The sequence below is a fragment of the Metopolophium dirhodum genome, chromosome 1 (genome assembly GCF_019925205.1).
Source record: "Metopolophium dirhodum isolate CAU chromosome 1, ASM1992520v1, whole genome shotgun sequence".
Lineage (NCBI taxonomy): Eukaryota > Metazoa > Arthropoda > Insecta > Hemiptera > Aphididae > Metopolophium > Metopolophium dirhodum.
Genome location: NC_083560.1, coordinates 114,196,204 through 114,216,510, shown reverse-complemented (window position 1 = coordinate 114,216,510; position 20,307 = coordinate 114,196,204). Strand labels below are relative to the sequence as shown.

The 20,307-nt window shown below is 30.8% G+C and overlaps 1 protein-coding gene across 1 annotated transcript in view; it reads right to left on the bottom strand.

Moving 5' to 3' along the window:
• The window catches only part of LOC132934883 (homeobox protein engrailed-2-like), a 70,768-nt gene that overhangs the window by 48,138 nt on the left and 2,323 nt on the right, over positions 1-20,307 (bottom strand). Inside the window, exon 2 of the mRNA XM_061001279.1 lies at positions 2,109-3,138. Coding sequence (XP_060857262.1) covers positions 2,109-2,949 — 841 coding nt within the window. The 5' untranslated portion in view covers positions 2,950-3,138. The remainder of the gene's footprint in view (positions 1-2,108; positions 3,139-20,307) is intronic.

Here is a 20,307-nt window from a genome sequence, read left to right as displayed (position 1 = left end):
TTACACATAATATTATACATTTATTTTATCTTCGTAATGATTATAAACATTCACTGCTCCTTGATCATCCTTTAAACAATGGTTTTGCATTTTTAATCGCGAGTAAACACAAACAACTACGCGAGTACCTAAGTTGTCTGTAACCTAAGTATACCTACCTATATATATTTACTTAGGTATAGCAATAGCACCATTATTATATTGTATTATATATGCACGCGTTCTTGTTGGCCGAATAATATAATAATAATCGTATTCATTTGTGCATTGTGATTTAATGGTGGAAAATAAAATGAAACGCTGTGTACGTGTTTAATAATAATGTGTCCTAAAAATGTCAAACATACGTCAAGAACCACGCAGCTGTGTAACACAGCAACGGCTCTACGCACGTTATACGACTCGGATGGCCAATAATAGTTCCACGAAGACATTAATTACTAATATATATATATATAATATTATATTATGTACATACCACGAGATGTTTAATAATAATACTGAATACCACACAATACATTGTAAGGTAAACTGCAAACAAAACTGTAAGTGCACAAACAACAGACAACGTTAGACACCAATATCACGGCCCACGATCGTCACTCAAGGACTTAACTACATAACATACGACTCCACTGACCTATATATAGGTACTATTATAAAGTTACTAAATTTTTGAAACAGTACATTTATAGTAATGCGCGTATTTCACCGAAGTCAATTCAAATAACGATCTATTTAGTACAACTCAGCAATCTGCTGTATTAAATTATGGGCGATCTATCCGGACGACAATGGCCTGTAGGAGATGCCATTTAAATTATTCGCAATTAGCGGTGCACGCATGCACTACCCTAACTACGGTGAAACTTACACTAGAGGTCAACCGCCAACCGGGGTAGGAGGAGAGGGTAATTTATATCTAGAAATAAGGTCAACAGACTTCCCCAGATAATTTATATCTGACAACGAGGTTAACCTCCTTTATAGTAAAACAGTATTCCGCGTGTTCGTTTCGCTATTGAAATGAAAATATTCAGACTTAAAAATAATAAACATTAATTTTAATCAAGCTATAGTCATCGGGAAAGTTCAAATACAATCAGAATATTATCGAAATTCTATGAACGAAACGAAAATGTATATAAAGTCATTTATGATGAGATACGTACCTATACAGTATAAAATAATGTATATACTGCATAATTTCATGACTTCGATTAAGTGAAAATTGTAATTTATAATATAATATAATATTTTATCCTGTATAAAAAAGCAACTACTTACTACAAAACATCTGAATATAGGTGGTACGCAAATATATATTTTTTTTTATTAAAATATAATTTCAATCTACACACAATTAAGTACGATAAGTAATTTTGATTTAGGTTACAATACATACATAGCGAGACTTACAGATTGAGAGAACACTCAGTAGTACCACCCGACAAGGTACGCATATTATGAAATATAGTGTACCTATTATGTAGATGTATATACGTTAACGAATCAGCAGTGCCAAGTAAAATATTTAATTAAGTTATAATAATATATTAATATCATTAATTATTCTATGAAACATGATACTTGTTCGAGCATCTTATATAACAGCAGGTACATACAAGATTTTTAAATTTGTGACGGATTTACTAATTTAATGTCATTACATTTCATTCTTGCATGTGCAATCTGTCCTTGAATTCATCATTCTTATTGTGATTTTATTAACAACGTACCTATATACATTTTTTTCATGGTTCTTTAATCAGGTAAGATCTTAATGATAATGTCTTGTTTCCATTCTATTATACACGTATCTATTTGTTGTCTGAGTTAGATATACAGATTCGTTAATAATAATTAATTAATTTAAAAAATGACGACTCTAATTTCAATTAAATTACCCTTTTTTAATACAGAATATAATATTGATAAACATCAACATCATAAGGATAATGAAAACCGTGACGTACCCAACTCAGTTGGGTAAGATGAATAGATAATTAATAATAACTATAATATATGGAACAGTTGCACGGGTGCGTTTGTGGGTGGTGTTGGGTGGAAGGGAGGAAGTATTTATCTCAATAAAAAAAAACACTTACCGGAAGAAGGGCGATCCGAGTATCTTGTGCAGTACACCCAGGCCGGCCACTGTTGAGAGCTCTCTTTGTCAGCGACTGCATTGATGGCCGCGTCTACGGAACCAGTGTTGGTAGTGGCGTGGGTGGTGTTGGCGGTGCTGTGGGCAGCGGCTGCGGCGGCGGCGGTTGGGCTGACGGTTGTCGAGTTAGCGGTCGCGGCGGGGTTGACGTAGGTCTGAGAGTCGGAACACGACAGATCGATGGGTGAACTGAGCGGTTCGGCTGTGGACGACGACGAAGACCGTCTGCTGCTATTGGATTTTTCGTGATCCGACGACGCCGGGCCGGCCGCGTCATTGATGGCCGTCGCAGCCGCGCGGACCGCTGTGTTAGCGCTGGCAGCGGCCGCGGCGTTGTGACTGAGTTGGTTGAGATGGTGGAGTTGATAGTTTAGGTGGTTCAGACGGTCGATGTGGTTGAGGTGCTGTTGTTGTTGTTGTTGTTGTTGGAGATGGTTATGATGGGGGTGGTAGTGTCTGTGATGGTGGTCGTACGGGTTGAATACCGTCGGAGGACTGCCACCGGACGTGGCCAAGCTTCCGGTGCCACCGCCGAATTCCGGTCGCAATATGTTGTCTATGCTGAACTTCAACGGACGTTCGGCCGAACCGTTCAAACGGCCGCCGGAAGTGGGCTGCACTCGGTCGTCGTTGTATTCGGTAGCCGAACCGTCGTCGCGACCAGACTTGCCGATCGATTGGTCGCCCCCGCCCCCGCTGTTCCGGCGGTGCAGTTCCATCGCCTGCATGGCCGCCGCCTCTGCGCACACGCTCTGCTGCAGACAGTTGGTCATCATCATCATGTGCAACGCGTGTGTAATGCGGTCCGTCTTGCTGTCCACCTGTTCCCACTTGTCCGTTTGTATGTTTATTCACTAACTTGAAACGGCGCCACTACAAACTTATGCGTGCCTTATCTTCTGACCGCCGACCAGCGACAGCAACGGCAATTCGGGTGCATCACTCGTCCGTTGCGTTGGTTCGATGGTCCGCTGAAACAACAAAAATAGAACGTTTAATATGGGTGGGCACTAAGGTTAAGTACCTAACTGAGAGTATATAATATTGAAATATAAATATATATATTTAATAATAAGTTATGCATTTTCCCCCGATCGTCACGTTATTATATAGGTACTGACATCAACTGTGCAGTGTCTGCGTATATGCACTGCAGCCGGAACTTAGGGTGGGCGCAGGGTAAATTAGCCCCACGCCCACCAATGGATGATGGATACATTCAGTTTCACGATTTGGTTTTTTGTCCAAAATACCTGTTAGGAATTCTACCCTGTATCTACTAAAAAGAAAGAAGAAACCAATTCAAAAGTCAATATTAGTAGAACACACGACGTTAAAAATGTACTGCACTAATGCTGCACTACCGAAGATGAAATCCAATTGGTCCGCCTACAATGACAGAACGTGTGCTGTAGTGGATAATATATATATATAGGCTGGCACACGCTCTCGGACAATATATTTTATACAACATCGACAGCAGCTGCTGTAATTTAAATTTGTCAGTGCATATTATATTATATTTGGTATAAGATTCAAATATTCTTGTTATATGAACAATAATTCCGATTTCGTTGATTTTGTCAACCACAAGTCTAATATATTATTTATATTACAAAAATTGCACAAATAATTTGCCGAAAATCGCATAAAATTATATAAAATCTAGCGCGTTATATTTATATTATATTAACGTTGGTATTAATATATTTATCTATCTTTGCACATATATGCACATGTTAAATTGCGTTTGAGTGACAAAAATCCATAATATCAAACAGATCTTTTTTTAATTTGTAATATTACCATTTTGAAAAATATAATGTAAAATTCCATTATTTGATCACCAACTTAGTCATAATATATCTCATAAGATGTATTATATATTTTGTCGTCCGGGGGATAAATACGAACGTACTTATTATCTATATTAATGTTATTGATAAACAAGTTAACTACAATGAAAAGACTTATCAAGTTTTCTTTTACGTTTGTATCGACGTTAAAACACACTTGTTGGGTGGGTTACTGGCAGGCAGGTGCAGTCGTGCATTACATTTAAAAACTATCGACGAATTAACGCGTTTTATATTTATTTTTTGTTTATATACTGTTTACCTACGATTCGAATTTGCGATTTTATAGTAGGTACTATATATATTACTGTGAACTGTAAAAAATCTTTAAAAATTACCCATAGCGCATACAATTTAGTAACTCAAAAACTATTACCTAATTTTAATAATGATTTATATGCATCAACATTAAAAAAAAAACCATGTGCTTAAATGTATAGGGAAAAGGGACGGTTTTCATTTGAAACAAGAAGCTTCATCATAGGTCACTTCCTAAATAATTAAAAACATTTAAGTATTTTAATTAATATTTTTAAAATATAGGTTAGGTTAGATTTGAATAAATGCATTATTAAAGGATACAATATGATGATCGATCGCGAGGTCACTTTGAATCGCTCTATACATACCTATATTATTATTTATCTCATAGTGTAGTATACTGCTGCTAGGAGTAGGAACTATGAATAGGTGAAGGATACAATTATCTCCACCATTCATGTCTTTATAAATTCGAAATAGTTCGTTTAACATGTGCAAGCTGTAGCAGTATATTAAATATTCAGTGAGTGCGGTGAAATTTAAAATCGTATATAGGTAATCGTAGTCATAAACGTTTATTCTCGTTTGAATAGAATATATAATATAATGGGTCACAGTGTTTTACACAGATCTAATAACGACAGTAGATATGTAACGTGCCATCATCTATTTTGAATTTTCTAGTAGTAGGTACCTAACCTAATTAGTTGATTAAATTCCATTTCGGCGTTTAAGTGCCCCACGCCCACACCGTTGTTAACGATAATGTCCATTAATTGTGTAGGTATATTACATCTATACACACTAGGTACATAATATTAATATGTGCTAAAAAATTATAACACTGCCTGTACGTATACGATAAACATATTGGTAGGTCTTATTACGTTATTATAGTATTTGGCACGCATTTTTTTTTTTTAATTTTGTGGCGCCCACGTCGACGTTGTCACGGACGTCACCACGGTATTAGGCATATCATATATTATGCAATGCTGATTTTTATCAATTTATTTTTTCTACGGACCTCACGGTTAGTATCAAGATAATTATTGTAATTAATACATAAAAGCGAAAACACGCTCTGTCATCGCACTTGCTTAATTGGCACTTTGTAATAGTAGGGTTTTATAATTTAACAAAAAAATGCAAATTTATTTATTTATTATCAACTATAAAATGTATACGATTTGTAGATATCAGGTGGAAATTATAAACACATTCAATAGAAACTTAGAACTCTAATTTGTGACTTTATTAAGAAACAAATATACAGTGGAATAATTGTGTTCAAATAATAATATGCTCTGTACAAATACCGAGTTATTGCAGGATAGTATTTATAATGTAGTAGTTACCTATCTAATTTAAATTTTCAATCACATATCGTAAACGGTTTCAACTTCGAGTAGTTATATACTTTAAATTGTTTTGTCCCCCCCCCCGTTAATTTGTAAATATAGGTACCCATATCTATACGGTGTGTGAAATGTAATTTTTTCCAGGCATTATAACGTTTTTGTACGAGTCCTTAAATATTATTATACTTTATAATTTCTAATGTACATTTTGAGTTGTCATTTTATCGATTGGAAATCATTTTTTGATATCATTACAATACATAATAATGGTACTCAGTTTTTCAAGACCGTTAGATATGTCTCAACCTCTCTGTGACTAAAAATATATCCTAATAGATTTGTAAGATGTGAAAAAATGTTAAATCTACATATTATCTAAACGTATTTTTTTTTGATTACGGTCGACGTAGGCAATAAATGCAATAAACGCTAAACGGGTCAACGGTTTTTCATGCTTACTATTACTTATGAAACTTATTGTATGCATTTACAATGATTTCGACTGAAGGATCCCTATAATGTGCACCGGGTCCCCGAAACGGCGGAGGGTCCCCTAACATATAAAAACACGTTTTGAGATAACTTCTGTCACAGCACAAATTAGACGCACAAGCTTCACTGACAATAGAAGCCGACATTGCACTGGAACCTGGGCCGGCTTCAAAGGGTAGGTTGGATGTGGTCTTCGCCGGCGTTGGGCGGGATTTAAAATTTTGATTTATGGAATAAAATATCTGAGGGGACGCATGACAACAATGTTATGTTTGCAAAGGTGTGTTTAAATACCGGGGATGACTATATATACAAAATATTATAAGGAGCACAACCCTATAACACCTATGATATTATTATTGGTGAATTGGCAAACGTTATTATTATCATAATTTATCATATACCTAAGTGCCATTAAGTGCGATGATGAAATATGTATCTATATTCTATATTTATCTGCATGTATATTGTTGATAAATGTGCGATATATTTGAAAAATATACGTCGGTACATTAGTTTATTTCAAACAGATTAATTGTTATATTTTTATACTTTACAAAACGGGTGTGGCATCTTCTTAGGTTTTCTCCATAATATATACAAATATACAATACATATAACATAATAAAACCAGAAATGGAATGTATCAACGATCAATAAAATTGAAAAATAAACTAAATTTATTACATGTTGCAACGCTCATTTGCTGCAGGTATATTATTGTAATATTATATGACCATCGATTACCTATAGATAAAGTTATATTTATGTTATCGATAAAATCGGGATATCATATCGTTTCTCCCACGTTTTCTATAATAATATAAAACATTTAAGTAATATTGTTACATTAATAGTGTTGGCACGAGCATCACACTGATATATTATAACAATTGAATTTATAAAGTAATGATACCGTAATGGGTTTTAATATTTTGAAAATAATTATAACTCAAAGTTTCAAAGACGTTCGCCGTCAAAATCATCGAATATAAAACGTATTACACTTATGTAATTTGCACATGATTATACTTGCCAGACACGGTTAGGTTAGGTTAGTCTAGGAAAGTATGGTAAATAAAAAATATTGAACCACTTCGGTTAAAATTGTTAGTATCTGCAGCATTTATATTTCAATGATAATAATATATTGTGCTACATTATTGTACATTATTGCTTTGCTAGTTTGATTTATATAACTGAATTGGTTGAAAAAACTTGGTTGCCGATCATATGCTAGTGTGCATGTATGAGAAGTGTGGTCAAATATCCCATATTCCCATTAACTTTTAATAACTGACAATAGTTTTACTATAGCAATAGGATGTACAAAAAAAGTGCAGTGGGAACTTTTTAGCCGGACATTTTTGGAATCGAGTTTTTTTTTATAAAGTAGTTGCCTATACATATTATAAAAACTATATAGCACACATTAATTTTCAAATTGTGTCTTATAATTGACTCCCATCGTCCCATCGTCCCTTTGAAAAAAATCTTAAAACCGCCTCCGCTACGCATTGCAGTTTTTACACACGTGAGTACACTCAAATGTCGTTAAGCACATTCAAAATAAAAGTGTATCTCTGTGGCCGCATATAATACTTAATATATCAAGTCATAGCCGTTATAGTCCACACACGCACGCACACATACACACCTATACGTATATGTACGAAAGCAAAAACGGTATGCACGCAAGTCGCAATTAACAGCTAATTAGTGCGGCGGCGGCATATTTGTGTGCATAATAATATAATGTCCTTCGCTCGTATACGTATAAATTATTATTATTATATTGTGTATATAGCGACGCGTTGACGGTGAGCAATTAAAATAATCTCCGCAATAGCTCTCGTCGTGTATATCGTGTAAAGGATATAAATAATACAGCAGTTATTCGGTAGGTAGGTGCCGCGGGGCTGCCGCTGAAAAGAATTCCGCCGGAAATGCCGACTTTTCGACAAATTTACTGCGATAACCCTCGTCGTGCCCGCGTCACTGCAGTGTTGTATACTGTTTAGATAAGTACGTGTATAAATGTATAATATATTCTAACACTGCACCGGAGCGGATCCTTCGAGAGTCCCGTGATTATAATAATATATATAGCCTGACAATGTATCTGTACCTACATACACCTACTTATGCAATATGTGTGTGGAGAAATTAGCCCCAGAATTCCGGAGGGTGGGGCAAATGTGGGTGATCTTTTAAACACGCCGGAAATCTCGTTAAGTCGTTGTCGACTTCGTCGTCGTATGGTAATTAGTAGATAGGTAAGTTGTAAACTATTGGATATTGTATTGGTCGGAGAATATAGATAGAACCTATAGTATATAATATAGAACCTATTAGTACTTATGTGTTATATTACGCGGTCACGTCGTTTTATGTATATAAACTTTATCAACATAAAGTCATTATTGGCTAATATTGCTTATTAGTTATTCGTTATTAGTTATTACTATTGTCGTCCGTGGCTTATTACGGCTGTTATATTTTAATTTTAAATTGAGTTAATATGAGTATTAAAAAATGTATAAGCAATTTACAATTTTAAAATACTCATAATTCACTTTAAAATTAAAATATAACAAAAAGCTAATGAGACGCCCTAGATAATATTCTTACCTTTGAATTTTATAAGAGGTAAATTAACTCTAATTTTAAAATTAACGGGGCTAAACGTTATCTGATGAGCGTAAATGTTGCTATATCGTATACGTGTAAGACGGAGACAACATATTATGCGGGTGCGACATCCTCTTAACATTTTTCAAAAATAAAAATAATACCCAAATATATTGAGGACATAAGCGTAAGTGTTTTATAACTTTGCACTGCTTGAATTTTAGATCGTAATTCATCACTGTCTTACACATATTATACCTATACGTATTTACAGCGTGTAAAACACAAAGATTCTTATTTCGTACATAATATGTATTAATATATTATTTGATGAAGTATTGAATAGTTTTTTTATTAGGTATTTTAAAATTTTTAACTATACGTCGAATGTAGCGAAGTATCTAGTAATATATTAGGTATTTTGTATGTAAATTGTAAGTAATTACTAATTACAGCCAATTCGCGCGCACATGTTTAAATTATAATTCGTTACGATCTGTGTTTGTTTTCCATCGTCCCACGACCGACGTTAAAAATTATTAAAATGTTATCATAATATTATTTATGTTCATTGTCCATTGCACCAACAGAATAGACGAGTGGTATTAATTAATTGGTTAATTGAATACCAATTCATTCGGTAACTATAATATTGAACTCGCTCATCGTCGGCGATCGAACACGGCCTGCGATCGCGTATTATATGCTCGTCTGAGATGTTTTAAAATTTTAATTATTGTTATATTGCTTATTTATGTACAGGCATCAATAATTTAAACCTTTGGACAAAATCCTAAATAAAAATATAAAGATTTCGTAGTATGAGTTTATATGATATCAACGTTTTGTGCATGGGGTTTAATAAATAGGTAATAAAAAATATTTCTGTAACTATGCTTTATAATAGTAGGTACCTCATTAATATAATTATCGAAAAATAATGCGTTCATAATAAATTATAGACAGTACAATTATTAATGTTATTATAATATTATATTACATCGTGCACCACTATACATGGATAAGTTTTCTACTGCGAAAAGTATATATTTTCCATTATAACCTATCATTTTTATTCACACATTTTTTATGAAAGAAACACATACTTTAAAACTCATATATATATATCAATCGATTAGTGGGTGATATAGATTAACCAGAAGTTCTGCAGAGTAAAATCAATTTCATTAAACGCGAGAAATAGCAAAAATAAATGAATACCTATTCTACGAAAATAAAATTAAGTAGGTAATCCTTCCAATATTTTTATATAATATAACATCGAAAGTGTAAATATGTACGTAACGTGTAACGCGCTATTCGATTGCAAATTGGCGGAGCTGTGCAGCGCGAAACTTATACGACTTTTCTGTATCGAAAAAAACATTTAAATACGCGTCAGTGTGAATTAAATTGCAACCACGTTTAGAACCTAAAAAAATTAATCACTTTACTGAGGTATCTCAGCGTCGGTGTACGTATTTAAGATAGGCACATTGGTATATATAATGGTATTTTTTTTCAAAATCGTCTAAAAAAATAATAGCCATTTAACGAACTTTCATTTTAATATTGTCTTATATTAGTGCGTAGATCACGGAAATAAATTCTCCATGCTTACCAAATTGAAATTTATCGAAAAATAATATATAGGTATAGCTATGTAGAATGTGCAATGTAGGTAAGTACTCACATTTTTCGATCTTTTTCAGTTTTTCACAACATGCTGCACAAGACACATTTGTATTTTTGAAAATAATATTATGTTGGTATTGTGTATAATCGAAAATTGCTGGTGTAATGTAGATAAGTACATATTATAACATTACAAATTTTTGAAAAATTATGTATAATTATTGGTAATTCACTTTTTCCTTCGACAATTTTCGCGCCGTGCAATATATTGGATTTATAAACATAAAAGTTGACCATGAAAATTAATGTGTCACACTGTCATGTTTAAAAAAACTCAGGCTTGTGTAACTTTGGAGTCAGAATAATTGTATATTTTGTGTTATATTATACATAGTATATAATATGGGGCTACATAGGCGGACCGAAGGAACATAATATTATATAGTACCACTTAATATTAAATGCGTTATAATAATATGTTATTCTTATAGTGATGTGTGTGTGTGTTTTATGATTTTTATTTTTCAGCCGTGTCGTTTCGCGATAAAAGCATGTACATATATTTGTTTAATCTATAAGCGGCGCGTGACTTTACGGCGAAATTATTAATATCGCCCAACAGTCGTTATACGATGTACGCATACTAATAATAATAATAATAATAATAATATAGTACGTGGCACTTACGAGCCAAAAAAAACGAATCGAGTTTATTATTATTTTTCATATTTTTCCATAAAACATCGTTATTATTTATGGTTTGTTTTAATTTCGTCCACGGCTAAATCTGAAGCCAGCGCGCCGCGCCGGCGTCATCGAATAGTGTTAATATAATAATAATATACCTAACAGTATAGTTATTGCGTTGCTCCGTACCTTTGTATGCTGGTGCGGAAATATGTAGGTAATACTTAAGTAACACTAAATCCTAGTTATGAGTAGTTATGACACTTGGCTAAAATAAAATACCTGATTCTCGGTGATTCCTGGCGTTTTTTGATTCACTGAGAGTAGGGCGTTCGGGGCGCGAGTATAATAATAGGTAATATAGGTACCTACACCGAACCCCATTGAATTTATGTTTCACCATTGACAGACAATAAGGCAACCCTCTAAAAAAATTTTTTTATAGAAAAACACTGAAAGAAAAATGTCATTTTCTAAACATTTCCCAATCTTGGATGGCCTAAATGCATGCAGAACAAACTTTATTTAAAATCATAAATAAGAAGCAAAGAACAGAAGTATAAAATATGTGCCAATTTATCATAAATCTATTTAGATTGTTTTGTAATTAAAAATAATTTTTCGGGTCCACAGAGACAACAAAACTAAAACAAAACAGTATTTATATTTTTAAAAATAATTTAGATAATAATAGGACCCATCTGTTTTGGAAAAATTGAGTTTTTGTGTACAATATGTGTGGACTATGCATTATACATAGATAATTACTATAGTTACAATACAATTACCGTATTAGGTACACAAGTGCTAATTAGTAAGAGTATGATCATTAAATTTAAAGTTTAAACCGATAAAAATCACAAAAATAAATGGAGGGGTAAATTAAATATATACAATAACTATTGATATATGTATTATGTTCTGTGCTGTATAGGTACAAACTTTAATTAGGTAGGTAGCTTACATAATATGTATAGAATATACCCTGCACTTTTGAATGTAAGTTTAAATAAGTACAGTAACGTATACCAATGTTATTGGATTATAATCTCCTAAACTTTTGTCAGAGAAGTTTTTAAAACACACGTGATGGTTGTAGATAGGTATACTGTTCTGTGCCTTGTTAATTTTGTCTAATATTATAGCAGTTAGGCCCGAGCTGATTAAAACGTCTGTATAGTGCTAACATATAACCTTCATAAATTTGCTGAATAAGTCGAGGACCGAAAAAAATCTTCAACACGTTTTACTAACGTAAACCTAGCCAATTAGTGAGGGCTGGGGGGAATGTATTATAGCGTATTAGCGATAGTGGCGTTAATTTTGTATCTAAAGGTAACTTACATGCAAACATGCAAACTATAAATAAATTCATAATATTAGCACCTATAGGAGTGTACAAATGTGGATGTTTTAACGTTTTTCTGCAAATAATAGGTATATATTATATGGGAGTTTGCAGACATATTGTTATTATACGCCCGCAGACTGAAAATAAAAAAATACATTTATATTTTTCGGTTGACACGCGTTGTGCCGACGACGACTTGTCTGTTCTCATTTGTGCCGTATAATTAAACACGAGTGATTATTCATATATATATACACAATATTATAATACATTAATAATATGATGTGCGGTCTTCCCTCATCATGATCGCCCACGTATCGGATTAGCGGACATACACACACGTCATCCGCTACGTGATACAATATATTATAAGGTACGTTTCAATCGTGGTGTGGTCGCTGGTGTAGCAGTTGTCAACAAATGTCACCCGAAACGTTATATGAATAGCATACAATTCATATACTGATATATTATAGTATACCTATACACTATAATACTATATATACATTTAAATGTACATTTATATGTACATTTAAAAATATGTTTTTATTATTGTTATTATTATATCCATATTATCCTCGTATTATAGTAAACACTATCTACAAATTAGAATACGGCATATAAGTAAGTACCTACATCGCATAGGCGTTTCATAAAAATAAGACATTACAAAAAAATTACTAAAGATAAAACGGTAATCACCGAATATTTTACAATGTATATAATAGGATATTACAAATATATAAATTATTCAAAATATTATCAGTATTAGGAACACATAGCGTAAAGGAAAATTCATTTTGTGACTGCGTAAGCGTGATTTCGGATGAAATTTATTCCCATGTTTATGACATAATTATAATACGACTATTCGTAAACTGCAGTGCATAAATAAATTACGTGAGTAGTAAAATGGCACGGTGTGTTATTTTTTTCGTTGCATCGTCGAATCTGTGGTTATTTTTTAAACAGCCACGGTTTTTAATTGATCTCGTCTTATATACGTCTCGTTGTTTATTATATTATTGCATATTGAGATGTATATATTACTCCCCAAGAGTACATACACATTATGTACATATTAAGTCCAATTGAATTGGTATGCAAGCAGTTTTGAATACGTACGTTTTTACAAGTATACCTATACACAATTTTAAAAGCGCGTGTCTATATATTATGTACGGAAGCGATAAGCGTAAATGTTTAATTAATATATCATTTGAAATTATTCGTCTGTGTACACACTATACACACATATGGTAAGTACACAATAATATTGACAATATATAGACAGTAAGTCAATATGTTTACTTTTCTTTGTTGTAAATAAAAGTTAGTCGGTATACTAAATAGTAAATAGTATACAACGTTATTTTTGACGTGCAGGTTAAAATTCACGAACACTATTTTTTTTTAGTTTCTACATGTTTGTCTAACTATATGTCCTGCCATAAGGGCTGGAAAGAAGGTGCATGTGACGCTTTTTATGTACGTATTGTTTATATTTGTATACTTGTTTGTGTGTGTGTGATTGTTTTTTACTTTTCGGTGCCTACTTACCTATAGTTAGTTACTTATATTTAATATAAGTTGTATTAGCAATGTAACTATAGGTACTTGATAAAAAAATATCAAGAATATCAAGAAATAGCAGGATTTTAACTGATTTGGTAATGTCTACAATAGTTTGAAATCGAAACGACAATGTTTAATAGACATTATTTGAGTACAAATAACAAGAAAATTCTACAGTCCTGTTGTTCAATATGTAATTGTATCGACAAAGTAGTCGGTATACTACTGATATAGGTACCTATTAAATAAAGATAAAAATAACATATTTACGTGAAAACGGGTATGGTTTTGAAATTTTATGGGTAACAAATCAAGTATGACAAAAAATACATTTAAGTACAAACCCAAGAATTCTCTTGACAGTACGGTCAATATAATAATATATAATATGTACCTGTGTATAATACGCATCTTAATAATATAATATATACTCTTTATAGGAACTATGTGTGTGCGTGTGTGGACGTGTGGTGTATGTATAATGTCGTACAAAGCTTGATAGATTTATTTTTCTTTAGAGTTTAGACATTTAATTGGCTTGTTATTTACCTATAATATTCTGTCACGCCACAGTAAAGTGCCTAACATAGAATACGATAATGTTGCGGTCACATCTTCTTGCCGATACCATGGTTAATTAAGCATGTACATAAATAACCACATGTTGGGCTATAAAGCAGAGTTTCACGCATGATGTTTATATAAAAATGATCACAGACATTTAATTAGTATTATCTGTTTTTGAACCAAAATTTAACGAACAAACTTAATTTAGCAATTGTACCTATATGAATATCGTGTACCTAGTGTGCACATTACATAATTGTTGAACACACAACATACCTATCAAGTTCAGTATCTATACGTACTTTTTCCAATACAATTTTTATGACAGGTGGAACGCATATGAAGTATACATTTAAAAATGTAAGTATAAATGTAATGTTGCACTTCTTGAACAAAAATAAATGTTCTGCAGCACTGCATCAGCAGTGAATATAATTTTTACAGATACAATATACCTGTAACTGTTTTACCATATTGCACGACTTTGAAGAATAATTATTAATAAACATAACTCTAGGTATATTATGTTATCTATTATATTCATAAAGAGGTGCATAATATAGACAATATAAACATAATATGGTTTCATTTATTATTTTAATTTTTAAATAATATACATTTAATTAGAGTTATCTATAGAGCATAGAAGTAAAAATAATTTCAATGTATAAGTGTCTACCAATGTCCAATATTTATAAGTTATAACTATGTGAGCATTCGTAAATATACTACGGTAACGCTTTTATTGTGGTCAACTTAAGGATATTATATCTATATGATATTTTACATTAGCTTTGTCTGCAATAATGGAGAATATAAGACATTGAAACCTTATTATTTGATTTGGTATAGGTGCCTGCAAATTCCGCGTGGTAATATGTGATAGATGATATTTTACATTACCTTTGTCTGCAATAAGGGAGAATATAAGACATTGAAACCTTATTATTTGATTAGGTATAGGTGCCTGCAAATTCCACGTGGTAATATGTGGGTATATAGCTACCTACCTTACCTAAAATCTTGCTTAAAGTAGTTTTTTTTAAATTAGTTCTGTTACTAAAATAAAACATTTAATAATAATATATTAATATTATATTAAGTACCTATCTAGTAAGCCTATAGGTAACTAATAAGTACATATTAATTTAATACATGTAGTACATTATATACCTACCAATTGGATGTTTATAAAAATACTGTATCTAATTTGTATTCTATAATATAACGGCGTATACGGCAATTAAGAATATATTTTAAATTATTTTATATTCTTTAGATTGTTTTAAAATATAATGCATTAATGTACTCCATATACAATCATATAATATACATTATAGGTATGTTACCAATATATACCTATGTGTAAAGAACACATATAATATACAGTCGAGTGGATATGAAACAGTTTTACGTTATAAAAAATATATTGAAGTTGATAGAAAGCACTTATGCTTATTCCGTTCTTTTGACCCTATTTTAGACGAAAAAGTTAAAGTTTTTTATTTGAATTTTTATATAACAATATAGAACAATAAAACAGATGCACGCAAATTACGAGTGCAGCGGGACACAAATATATAGGTACCTACTGTAACGAGTTAAATACATATTTATATCAACTATGTACCCACATATCACTTACGACCTACCACTAAGTATGATATATATATATATATATATATATGTTTATTCGTACATTTTCAACTGAACAGACAAAAATCCATATTAGGCCGATCGTTAATTTGGTGAAATATATTATGTTTAGGTACTATCACGCTCTCGCATGTAATAATGGTTTGGCTTAAAAAAAATGGATAAAAATGGTGTAATGATGATTTTTTTATCGAATTTCATGTAGGTACACACGGCCTCGATCAACACGAGATAAAAAAGGTTCCATTGACTCTACACACGCTACGTACATCTGTTTCACTTAATTATACGCATAATATATTTATGTGGAGCACTCGCCCGAAATAATATTTTTGCAGTGAAATGTTGTGCACATGGCGCAGTTATTATTATATAAGTATATCGTTATCATTACTTTGTGTTGAGTTATGTGTTTATAATTTTACACTGTATTTTCCTCGCTGGTACAAAATATAAATTATGTTTAAAATATAAGACTTAAAAATGTATCTGCGTGTCAACTCTACGTATAGCTCTAATAACCCCCTCCATATATTATCCACCGTAATTTGAGCTTATACTGTACGTTTAATTGTCCATGTTTTAATAATATGGTTCTAATTATGCCCACTGCAGTATCTACCTATCTTAACAAAACACAAACACATTAAATATAGTAGTAAGAAATATTTCAATACTTATACTTGTATATACACCCATATATATTACAATCATATACCTATATTATATACAATATTATACACATACCTATAACTTTATTATATAACCAGTATGGCTGTATAAAATACGGCAAACCTAAATAAATAAATAAGCAACTGATCTGAAAGAAATACCATTGTTCCAACAATAAAGTAAAAACATAGGCGGAGCGAAGACGACATACTGAATATTGTTTTTTTTTTAGGGTTAGTCGTTTAGGAAATCGTTTTTAATTGTAATTCTCAAAATACCCAGACGCCTAAAAAATCAAATATAAAATGGATCCAGCTCGCGTATGTGGTAATATAAAAAATTGTTAGTAATTGTATAAATAATATAAAAATATATTATCTGTATAGGTACTTAAATCCAAATAGAAATTAATAGAAGACATTAGAGTTGAGTTAATAATGCTACATTCAATAAGAATATTTTGTAAACGATTTTTACATCAAAAAAATTCAACGGATAACTATAAAAACTACAAGAAACTAGACTTTAAAAATTCATAAATATTTATCTAATTACACATGCATTCTTATAAAGTTCCCGATTTGAATATCCCATACATGAATATCATATTTTATTAAATCCTGTATTAATAATTAAAACTATACGAATATAATCTATACAAAAATTAATGTTTGTCTGTTTGTCCTTTAGGTATTCCTAAACGGCTGGTCCGATCGATTTTGATAACATTTTTAATGCGTGTTGAGTGGTTTCCGGGATGATTTAGATTCACAATTGAACCAGGTAAGTCCAACCCAGGGAGGTTCTCAAACAGGAATTTGAGATTTACGATGGATTATTTTTATTATTATTGTTTTTTTAATCGCTTAATATTTTAATTCACTAATGTTTAAATACACAAATACGCGTGCCTATACTCTTTACCATATTATATTATATTTTATAATAATGTATAAAACAATTTTAATTAAAGATATAACAGATGTTTGACGTTAACATATCATTTAGAATAACAAATATTAACAGTTGGAGCATTATATGAATCATCATACATTTTAAAAAACATATTAAGGTTTTTATATTTTACAGTGTACATTAAGTACTTACGTAAGTATACAGTAAGTTTGTTTAAATTATCTGAGAAATCAATTTATTTATTCACCTTTAGCGAAAAAATATAAATATTTAGTTGGATTAACATCTATAGGTATATTTACGTTTATTTTAAATTAAACGATCATAAATAATGAAAAAGCTATTTTAAAAAATACGCTGAGGTATGCAAACGGCGCGGCGTTTCTTGTATCTTGTATTGTATCACCATAAACCATGCACTAATGTAGGGATTGTAATGCTTTTGTACATACCTATAAATTGTATGGCATTTTATAATTATATAATTATTTATGAAATCTATGCTAAATTATAACCAGATATATAAAGTGACTAATTATTTTATAAATTTTAATAAGTAAATGCCTATTTAATAATGACAATTAAACAAACAAAATTCAAATATTTAGAATTTGGTAGGTCCTTATGAAAATTGATTTCAAATTAAATATTACTTAAGAAATATTTTAAAGAGTAGACTTTTTAGTCGCGAACCAATAAATGATATACCCATAGTTTATCATTTAGTTTTCATCAGGTTTTTCACAATATCGCATTTGATTAATAAATATTTATGATCTTGAACATACTATTTCATACAACAATTCAGTATATTCACTCACTACCTACTAATATTTTATCGTAGATTGACACAAAATTGAAAAGTGTAGACATGTTCAATAATAACGATGTGGCAAAATGTTATATGTATGTATCCTTATAAGTAATATTAAACAACCTTGTGTATATTGAATCAATTAAATTAATTTTATGTTGTCAATCATTTATCGGTTGTATGTACATTACAAGAAATGTACCTACCTATATATATTATTGTTCATATATACATTTATGTATACTTAACGTGCTGCTTACTAAAGTGACTAGTGATTTCTATTTTTCCACACTTTTACATCATTTTTTTTCATTATCATTATTTACTCATATATTATTTAAGTGAATGGACACTTTGGTATAATAAATGTTCATATATTATAGTATAGGTATACCTAATATTAATGTTAATCAATCACTGATTAGTTATTTAATACATATATATGCATATGGTATAACAGCGAATGTCTATATGCATCTGCAAATGCGTATTTATTATACACATGTAATCCTTGGGCTTATAACTACACAAATACTTCCAAAGATTTTTAGTTGCAGCTAATTCTTATATATAGATATTTAAAAATAGATATATAATATAATATATTACTGTATGTGTATATATAATTTACGACTGATTTAGATATTTTATAATTTTGAAAGAGATTTATATGATACACTAAAAACTACCCTATAGTTTTGTCCATTGCATCTTTTTTTATTAGAATAGTTTTTATTTACAGGTAGTAGGTAGGTACCTAGTATCTATAATGCATTACTAAACTATTTCAAATTAATTCATAAGGAATAACGTGTGTTGTCAATGGGTACTAAAATTTGACAAAATAATAACAGTAGGTATCTATTACGTGTCTGTTACGTTGATTACTTAGTTGATTCACATTTTGTACCTAATAGGTAGGTATATACTAAACATGTTTAATGTATTAAGTCTTAACTGATAGGTTGGACACCTAATCGGTGATATAGCTATTATTATAGCATAATACATAGATAATAATATATAGATAAACTACACTTTTATTATTAAAAACTATTATCAAATTATATACTAAACTTAGCTTACTAATTAATAAGATAAATTTAGGATAATTACAATTCATTAATACTTATCAGTAGGTATGAAAAAATGTATAGTTTATTTATTGATTTGTAACCCACATATGCATATAATATGCTATTGCATATTTAGTAAACATTTTGATCAAATAATAATGGGGGTTGTCTTTATCATTCAAAAATAGCTAAAAATAATATTTTTTAATGATTTTAATAATGCGTTATATATAAATAATCCATTAATTACATTAAAAAAAAAACACTTTAGACACTTTAAACACTTTTAGAATAAAATCAAAAAAAAATCTATTATAAAATATGTTATTGTGTATTTTAAATTGCCAATAAAAGATGAATTAGTATCTTAAACTTAACCTAATCAATATTTTTCAGTTTGATATTGTTATCAGTATTGAGATATTACATAATATAGGAGCACTATAATGTTCCATGTTACATAGGTACCCCCGTATAGATATGTGGTATTTTTTGCGGTGTAATTTTATGGTACCCATTTATGGGCATTTTTTTGTGACATTGAGACAAATTACATTACAGAATACAAACACTTTTTTTTGTTATTAAAGG